The following is a 10,172-nucleotide window of genomic DNA, read 5'->3' as shown; positions in this document are numbered from 1 at the left end:
ATTTTGTGCTGTGTGTAAAGATGTCTCTTGTGTGGAATGACAACACAACTGCCGTTTGTAATCCCTGTGAGCTGTGCACTGCTGAAATTTCACACCGGGTGCTGCAGCAGTGAAGCGGGAGTTTGGTTCTCATTTAACAGTGCTGAAAGGTCTGGATGTTTGTGTGCATTGATTTTTAGGAGGTATTGATGGAGTTATTAGAGGAGTGTGCTGATGGGTTGTGGAAAGCCGAACGATACGAGCTGATCTCAGACATCTACAAACTCGTCATCCCCATTTACGAACAGCGTAGGGACTTTGAGGTACACACACACACACACACAGACACAAAAGTGAATAGACATCAGTTTATAGACATAGACATTCATCTCTCGTTATGTTCTGACAAGAAATGTGAAGCAGATTTACTGTTGCCAGCCTGAAGTTGATTATTTTCCTATAACAGCATGTCCCCAAGTTTCTTATTCCTCCTGTACCACATCATTTCGCCAAGTTTTATTTATTAAAGAACATGTTCTATTTGAATCCATTAATTGAAACGCTTACTGTATGTGAAACAACTGATCCCTTAAGTTATAGCAGCTGTAAAGGGTCGTTCCCTCACCAGCCTCTGTTTAAGTTGAAGGTAATAAGAGGAAAGAAAATGCAGCTTGTCCTGTTACCTCTGGCTGTTACATCGTGCTCACGCTGGAGACTCCTTTCATAAATGTTAAATAAACATCTCCTTAGAGCAGTGTGTACCGTATCAAAGATTATATAGAAACAATACAAGCGCATTGATATTTATAATCGTGTTCTTTATGCAGAAACTGGCTCACCTGTATGACATGTTACACCGGGCTTACACCAAAGTCATAGAAGTGATGCATTCTGGGAAAAGGCTGCTGGGAACCTTCTTCAGAGTGGCTTTTTTTGGGCAGGTATGGCATTTTCAAAAACTCCAGCACCGGTGTCCAGAAAATGTGTCCATAGGACGTTTATTTGGGATCTTGGTTTATACATATTTGCATGAGGTCCCATGCAAACACAAGGTGATTCAGTGAAATAAAATGCACATTGCGTTCATTTCTTTTGTAGTATGCATGAGAATGAAGTTCCATGTCTGCATGGTTGCTTTACTAAAAGCTTGTGTATGATTTTTCGGGTTTGGGGTTTAATCAGATCTTCTCTACTTTCTCTTTTCTTTCCATAAGGCTGCGGTAAGTGGTGCTGCAGAAACTGCTTCTGTGTTTGTGTGTGTGTGTGTGTGTGTGTGAGACTCACATTCAGCGCTGTTTTTGTTAATGAGGCCATCTCTGGCCTCCCTGCTCACCTTCTCAAAACAGCCGAGCTTCTCTTTGTGCTGATGTCTTTCGTAACTCGTCATAACGCACTTATGATGCAAGCTCACTCGTTTGTAGCCGCTCGGCGTTCACTCGACTTTAAAAATGGAAACTCTCTCACACTCATGCTCACGCTTGCAGCCGCCATCATTAAAAAGCCGGGCTACCGCTTTAGTGTACGCTCCAGCTGAGCCAGTAATGCTTTATGTTTTATGACCCATGAAACCACTCTGCTGTTGACTCCAGAGAGGTTATGTATATAGTGAAAGTGCTCTCTTTAATCCCCATTAGTGCTTCTGAAAGCTTGCGCTGGTGCATAATGTATTGCAGAGAGACAGAAGCGTGAGGTCGGAGTGACCTACAGCACGCAGCAGAACCATAAACTAGACGCTTTTCCAGGAACATGGCGAGAAACTGTGGTGCTGGGAAACCAACAAGTGTTAGATCAAGCAGGGTTTCATTTTAAGACAGGTTAAGACGGGTTGTACCGTTTCATTTTAAACTTGGATTAACAAATCAGATATCACGAGAATGGGCAAAATCCCTCTGAATCTCCAGTGTGCCTCCTAGTCCCTGTTTTGGCTGCCTGGACACCTAATTAACTTAATATAATAACATATGGTAAGCTAGTTAGCTAGTTAAATGCATGACACACGAATGGCGTGACAAAAGCATCCGATGTCAACAAGTCTGAGAACACTAGTGAAAACGCTTCTCTTTGGCACGCTTTTTCAATTTAAAGTGCACCTATTATGGATTTTCAAATATTACCTTTCATGTAGCGTGTTATAGAGCTGTTTGTGAAAGTAAAAAGTCTGCAAAGTTTCAAAATCAAAGCACATGACAAATGGAGTTATTGACTCCCAAAAGAAGGAAGCGATTCTGAACAGCTGAAACGAGTCGTTAGTGATTCCAGACTTACTACCTGTACTAGCCTACATAGGTTTGTAACAAAAAGCCCCGCCTCTGGTCTTCATCGGCTGCTCGCTGACAGACGGAGCCAAAACCCGTTATGGTAGCGGGCGTTTCCTTTTTGAAACACTCTGACAGCAGTAGACCAATCACAACAAACTGGGACATCTGACCAATCAGAGCAGAGCATGCTCTCTGAAAGGAGGAGTTTAGAATGAATCATTTAGAACGGATCATTTAGTGAGTCGTTTGTGACACTGGGGGAAAAATGTAATGCTGCAGCACATTACGAGCTTTATGAAACGAAATTATGAGCACATTAAAGTGTTTTTGACCTTGGATACATGTAAATCTATTGTATGATACCTCTAAAATAAAATTAGGCACGTTTCAAAACCATAATAGGTGCGCTTTAACACTCAGGGAGACTCACATCTCCAATTTCCAATTTAAAAACAAAACCCCAGATTTTCAATCTGGTCTCAGACTTTTGGACCCTCACCGTACGTCTAACCGCAAATGACCGGGTTTACTAGAACCGTACTCGCTAAACTTTATTTTGCGTGCATTTCACATTACTGATTCCGAAAACATCCGTGCACAATAATGAATCCACCGAGCAAAAGCTGATGTAATGTGTAGTGTAGTAGGCGATTGAACTCGAGAACGATTATGGTTCTGAATTCTGAATGATGGTTAAAATGGAATCCTGAGTCAGTTGCATCTGGATGATTGAACTTTCACATGAATTCAGCCAGAATTCTTGTTTTAACCCAAAGTACAACCCAGAGTACAGCTTGAGTACCAGAGCTGATAAACAGAAAGATCTCAGATGTTCTCAAATTTCTCAGATCAGTCTTAATCAGCTCAGCTTTCAGCATTTTCATGTGCCTCCTTTTGCTTTGATTTCGATGTGAAAGGGCTCTGACACACCAAGCCAACTCTTCGGCTGCTTTCACACTAGGTGTACTGGGTAGTTATGTTAAAAATCTCTTCTGATCCTGTCGACTCTGATTAGCAGTCTCTGGAGCAGGTTATTCAGCGTTGGCTTGGTGTGTCACGGCTCTAACGCGTCTCCAGAGTGACTGAACAAACCCTAGTAAAACTGTCATGTTTAGGGTTTCTTTGAAGACGAAGATGGGAAGGAGTATATCTATAAGGAACCCAAGTTCACCCCTCTGTCTGAGATCTCACAACGCCTGCATAAGCTCTACTCTGACAAGTTCGGCCAGGAGAACGTCAAAATGATCCAGGACTCTGGCAGGGTAAGATCATACATGAAATGCGTTCACCTCAGAGTGTCGGCACATACGGCATACTGTATGAAGCAGTCTCACGAAGCGATCTCATTTACATTCATTCAGTTCTTAGTTACATTTTTTTCATCCAAAGCAACTAACAAGCAGAGGTGGAAAGTTCTCAGTTTAGTGCTTGTACTACTAGAACATAAAGATAGTTGTTACAAATATTTTGCAATTTTTTTTTATTATTATTTTAGTCAGTTTCAGATGCATGTTATTGACTATCCATATTTATATCTTTTGAGCAAATCCACAGTCATGTTCATGGATACCACACCTCATCAGGAATAAGACTCCTTTAACACATTATTATGTGTTAAAGGAAAATATTCAGCAAAATTACACCTGCATTGATTATTTTTCCTATAACATTATGCCCTGAAGTGTTTTACTCCTCTTGTGACACATCAATTTGCCACTTTTTACAATGTTTTATTTTACTAAACAGCGACATGTCACACTTTTTATCCATTTATAATTACACTTAATGTGAAACATCTATGACACAAGTTCGTTCATGTTCTCGCTTACATTATAGCAGCTATAAACAGTCGTTCCCTCACCTGCCTCGCTTTTATTTATTTATTTATTTTTGATGTTAAAAAGAAAAATTGGCAGCTTGTCATGTTACAGACAAATTGCTAATGATTACCTCCCCTGGCCTGTGGCAGAAAATCTGTGATAAATGTTTGCGATAAATTTGTGGGTACCAAATCAGAAGATTTTACTGAATGTAATATATTGGAATGGAAGCCTCAGATCTCAGCTCTGGAGTATGAGAGAATGAAACTGAGAGCACTCCTGTGTTAGTCTTCACCTCCCTAACACGCATTGCGAATTTGGTAAAAAATCAGGGAATGCTGAGTTTTTCACCAAAAAAAAAATCCACAAAGGACTTCTTTTTTTCTTCTTCTTTTTTTTTACGAGAAATGTGATGTTCTCCTATTTTCACCAAATTTGCAGTGTGCGTTACAGAGGTGAAGACTAACTCAGTAGTGCACTCAGTTTTGTCCTATCACTCTCCAGAGCTGAGATACGAGTGCTTAAGTATGTTAGACTTGTCTCTAAAGTATGATATTTTTGCCACTTTTACTGTAGTCAGTGTTAAATGCCGTTGAATGCAAAGGTTTGTAAAAAATCAGCAAAAAAAAGTATCAATCAGAAGTATTTGTACTGTAAGTAATGTAGCTCCTCACACGGGGAACCAAAATGTAGGTAAAATGCCTGAAATAGATATAGCTATAACGTATTCCCTCTGTTTACCCCTGTTGCTTAGGTGAACCCTAAGGACCTGGAGGCAAAGTTCGCCTACATCCAGGTGACACACGTGACCCCCTATCTGGAGGAGAAGGAGCTGGAGGAGAGACGCACTGACTTCGAGAAGAACCACAACATCCGCCGGTTCGTCTTCGAGACGCCGTTCACCGAGTGCGGAAAGAGGCACGGGGGCGTGGATGAGCAGTGCAAGCGCAGAACTGTCCTCACCAGTGAGTCGGCCTAATCACTGTTCCTGACATCTCTTACTTCAGTATTCAGGTTCCATTCAGGTCTAAACTGATATCTTCGATCGTACGTTTAGGTGTGAAATTGGTTTAGCAGGGAATTGGTTGAGTTTGATAAACAAATAAGCAATGGGAGATATCACAACCAATCAGATATCACGGTGCTTAGTTTTTCAAGCGAAAATATGTCATTGAATTACCAAAACAATATATAATATATAAAAAAATAATACTGTATACTGCTTTCATTACATAGATTTATTCATCTGCTGTTCAAAGTGCTTTATCCTGGAAAAGTCATACTTTTTATACGTTTATAGTTACCGCCTGCTAAGCCAGATTCTTCAGTGACTTCAATCACGGTGTCCCTGAACCTTTGACCAGTTCTGATAACTAATCACGTACTTAATCAAAGTCTCCAACCTTATATGATCTGGCTGTGCTTCCAGCAAAGCTTATCAATATCTGAGAAGGACACCATGGTTGTGTGAATAGACGTATAGCATGGACGCCAGCGGTTCATACTGCGGTCATCATGTTACCGCTCAAAACTGAAAAACATGTTTAGGCATCTGAATTAAACCATGAGGCGATCAGTGCAGTCATTATGTTTTTTTATTTTATTTTAATGAACATAGTGTAGCTCCAATGAGCATGGCTTCTCAAGTACAATTTGCTTTAAATGCAAAAGTTTACAAATAGCAATAATGCAAGTGTGATCACCTGCTTATATACATGTACACAGCTGAATCCCTAGCTTTAACAGGAAGTGTAGCACAATAACAGGAAGTCCAGTACGATAAGCAGCACATCGTGTACTTTATATCTCTCACATTCACATGACGGGAAGGTTTGTTGATAGTGTTTTTTTTTCCCCTCACATGAGTTCATCTTTTCAAGAAACATTTTTACTATATTAAATAATACTACAGTACATAAAAAAACAACTGCAAGACCCCTTTGATTGTGAAGACGTAAGTGACTCCGATTTTATGACGCAACAAGAAGACGTTTTATTGTATAGCAGACTTTTCAGCTCCTGCTGATTCTCATTACACAGATTTGTGTATTTATGTCAAATGTATTAAGAATGTATTATGTATTCTCAGTACTTCTGTGTAAAAATGATTTAGGGGCGTGGCTACAAACTACGAGCTTTTATTTAATGATGTCACTAAATAAATTCCATGACTGTGGACCAATCACAGCCGAGATTACAGGAAACTTTTAATCACAGAACCTGTTATACTCAACTTTTCGTACTCTCCTTCTGTCTCACTCACTCTTTCTGTCTCCTTCTCTCTCCCCCATTGTGTCTCTCTTCCTCCTGCATGTCTCACTATCTCCCATTGTGTCTTTTTCTCTCTAGCTGTCTCTTTCTCCTTCCTTATCTCTCTGTCCTCTTCTGTCTCTCACTCTCCTTATGTTTCTGTCTTTCCCTTTCTCTTATTCTGCCAATCTCTCTTCTTCTCTCGCTCTGTCTCTTCTCATTTCTGTCTCTGCCTCTACCTCTCCTGCTTTGTCTTTTGTCTTTGAATCATTTTTGTAATGTTTTTTATGGGGATAATCATTTGTTAAATAAATATATATATATTTTAAATCTAAGGAAAAGAATCTGTCTTTCTCTCCGTCTCTCTCAGCCACTCAGTGTTTCCCATACGTGAAGAAGCGCATAGCGGTGATGTATCAGCACCACACAGATCTCAGTCCTATAGAGGTGGCCATAGACGAGATGAGCGCCAAAGTTACGGAGCTGAGAGCTCTGTGTGCAGCCGCTGAGGTGGACATGATCCATCTGCAGCTCAAACTGCAGGGCAGTATCAGTGTACAGGTATGAGTTTTACACACACACACACACACACACACACACACACACACACACACACACACATATTCATCAGTGAACCTAATACAGTGTTGTTTCTCTCATTAGGTAAACGCAGGACCACTTGCTTATGCGAGAGCGTTCCTCGACAACGCCTGCGCCAAAAAATACCCCGACAATAAAGTCAAACAACTTAAAGAGGTCTTCAGGTACATGACTCAACTTTCTGTTTCTTATACACGTCTTCTTAACTCCGTTTGAAGACCCCAGGTGCATCTAGGTCTTCTAGGGAGAAAATCACCAACATGGCCGATTCACAAGTCTCGAGATAAATCTAATCCCGTCCAAATAGGGTTACGGGACAGTGTGTAAGTGTGTGTGTGTGTTGTGTCTGTAGGCAGTTTGTGGAGGCTTGTGGCCAGGCTCTGAGTGTGAATGAGAGGCTGATAAAGGAAGATCAGCAGGAGTATCACGATGAGATGAAGGCCAGCTACAGAGACCTGACCAGAGAGCTGTCGCTTATCATGCACGAACAGGTACACACACTCAAAGACACATCAAGAGACACACACTGATTTAAAGCCACTGTAACTGTCATACTGTCGTAATAACAGTAGTAGATGAATAAGACTGGAATTAATACACATGGGTTAAACTGGGATTTCGGTTTATTATTAAGTATTATAACGAGGGCATTATTGAACTCACTGCAGCTACTTTACGTTTTTAGCTTTACTCATTTCTCAACTTTGATATCAAGGATATCAAACATCTAGATTTCAGATCTGATTAGCAGGATTAATGTACACCGCTTGCTAGCTACGTGCTTTATGAGTGAATCCATCATACTGTAGATGTACAAAGTGATTATTATATTTCATAAAACTCTATTTACGTTACAGACATACAGTATTATGCAATTTTGTTTAGCTCCCAATATTCAGGAAGTCCGTACAGGATTTCGCAGAGTTTTTTGTTAATTTTGCAGCTAAACATACTTGACCTTGCTGTGGCTTTTTTTTTAAATTGCGATGCAACTTGCTGAGTTTTTTTTTTTCCGGAAAAATACCTGGAATTGGCGAAATCGCAACTGCACAAAATTGTCTTTCGCAGTGATGTTTGTTGGTAAATGAGACCTTTTAGCTTTATTTTGTGGTAATTTCTGTGAATTCCTGAAGGGACTGCTCAACATTGTGCTTTGGAATAACTTAAGATAAGGTTATAGTGGGGAAAAACAGCAAATGTTTTTGTTCTACTTATTATAATCTGCTGATTCAAATTTGAGGCATCATTAACGTTGATAATTTAAGCGGCAACTATCAAGAAAGGATTTAAAATATAATCTTTCGAATGTGAAAATCATGAAAAAAAAAATCATGGATTTGATCGATTTACATTCCTGATGTTGGATTATGGGAAATAACGTCTCGTGTTAGCATGATTTACATATATTTCATGAGGTTCGCTTTAGAAATGATTTACATTTCCATCATGTTATCCCAGCATCTCCAATCATCTCTGCGCCTTGTACTGGATTGTTCAGTATCGAGAGTGTTTTAAGGGATTTAACTCTCATGTTCTCGCTCTTTTTGTGCACACCTGTGCAGATGGGATGGTAACAAAACTTCTTTTACAGAACATATGACTATTTCTAAAAAGAAATCCGTTTTCCTTTAAGTTCTAAACTTTCCTTTTTCCGATTTTTTTTCTCCAGATCTCTGCGCTGGAAAATGGTACGAAGGGCTCGCTCTCTGATTCGCTGCACATCTTTAAGGTCATTAGTGGCAGCCCAGGTGGCTCCGCCCCCAGCTCTGCCTCCTCAGTGTGACCTTTCGAACCCTTAAAATGGAACATGGGAAGTAGGAAAACATAACGTAGCAGGAGGAGAGGCTCTGGGACGATGGGGAATTATTGATCCGATGTGGTTTTAGATAACAAAAACAAAGTTAGGGTCACGTGATTAAAACCGAAATGAAAGAAATTTAAATATTTGCTCCAACCTCTAATAGATTTTTTTCCTCTCTTAGAACCCCAATCAGGTTTTCCAAAGTTTTGAGAACACTAAACTTTTACACTTAGAATAGGAATATTAAGAAGTAAAATAGGAGAATAATCAACTGCAACTTATTCGCTTTATGACACCACTCTGTTGTTGATTATTTTCCTAGAACAGTCTCCATCTCAGTGTCCTTTTAAAACATTTTCAGCATGAAGAACAAAGGAGCAAGCCTTGATCTGTGCAATATACGTCTTATTGTGTCTTATTTTATTATTTTATTCGTAAGTCTCTTGCCAAAGAGGGAGACGAGATGCAGCATATGTACGTTACAATTTTTAAACTTTCGTCAGGTCTGTTTATCTTTCGCGTATTCGCATTTGGTTTTGTATCCGATGCAGTTTTTATTTAATGCAGTGGCACATGTTTCCATTTGAACAGTTCTGTAATATATTAATGTCTTAAAATGCCTTTTTCTTTTTAATAAAAATAAAATAATTGTGCTACAATTGAGTCTCTCAATTTTACCCTAAAAAATATACACACACACACACACACACACACACACATATATATATATATATATATTTCAGTTTTTCTTGATCAAACAGTATGTATTTGCAGTGTTTGTCATATCTTAAGACCTTTTTAAACATAAACAATACGTCAACCTCAATGAACTTTGTATAAATATGTTTTATAAGCGTGATACCAAAATAACACAATGGCAAATGGGGGGGGGGCTAAATTGTGCTTTGTGCAACCATTTTATGTGGAGTGTTTGTGGTGTAAATGTGCATTTTAACACTAAATTACTGTACACAACATAAAAAGTCAGCTAGCATTTTGCTAAAAAACCTGAATTCTTTGCGTGACCCTGAAGTCACAACATCAACATCATCATCACGACTTTATCCTGTTTAATTAGGAACCCAATGTAGTATTGAGAAGTAAAGAAAGCTTCTAATAGTTTGTGCAAATGAACCATCGAGACGTGTGTTTTTAGCACACGTTTGCACGTGCACTTTATGTAGAATGTTTGTAGATCTTATTTAGTTCTGTGTCTCATGTAGTTAGTTTGGTGTTTTATGTAGCACCATGGTCCTGGAGGAATGTTGTTTCGTTTCACTGTGTACTGTACCAGCTATATATGGTTGAAATGACAATAAAGGCACTTGAACTTGAACAAAGAAAGTACCTGAAAACAAAGAAATGGAAGAACAAATTAGACCAAATGAAATAATATTAGACCTGAAGGAAAAAAAAGCGTCATAAATGATCCCATTCAAAACTATTATGTTGTCGGATTGTTCC

The 10,172-nt window shown here is 39.2% G+C and overlaps 1 protein-coding gene across 7 annotated transcripts in view; it reads left to right on the top strand.

Moving 5' to 3' along the window:
* The window catches only part of dock9b (dedicator of cytokinesis 9b), a 65,887-nt gene extending 56,520 nt beyond the window's left edge, over positions 1-9,367 (top strand). For all 7 annotated transcript variants that reach the window (XM_053684092.1, XM_053684089.1, XM_053684088.1 and 4 more), the window contains exons 46-53: positions 180-302; positions 807-920; positions 3,353-3,499; positions 4,812-5,022; positions 6,678-6,868; positions 6,971-7,071; positions 7,260-7,398; positions 8,577-9,367. In XM_053684092.1, the coding sequence (XP_053540067.1) occupies positions 180-302; positions 807-920; positions 3,353-3,499; positions 4,812-5,022; positions 6,678-6,868; positions 6,971-7,071; positions 7,260-7,398; positions 8,577-8,690 (1,140 nt within the window). In that variant the 3' untranslated portion in view covers positions 8,691-9,367. The remainder of the gene's footprint in view (positions 1-179; positions 303-806; positions 921-3,352; positions 3,500-4,811; positions 5,023-6,677; positions 6,869-6,970; positions 7,072-7,259; positions 7,399-8,576) is intronic.
* Positions 9,368-10,172: the final 805 nt, after the last annotated feature.

The sequence above is a fragment of the Ictalurus punctatus genome, chromosome 12 (assembly GCF_001660625.3).
Source record: "Ictalurus punctatus breed USDA103 chromosome 12, Coco_2.0, whole genome shotgun sequence".
Classification (NCBI taxonomy): domain Eukaryota; kingdom Metazoa; phylum Chordata; class Actinopteri; order Siluriformes; family Ictaluridae; genus Ictalurus; species Ictalurus punctatus.
This window is presented reverse-complemented; position numbering and strand designations above follow the sequence as displayed.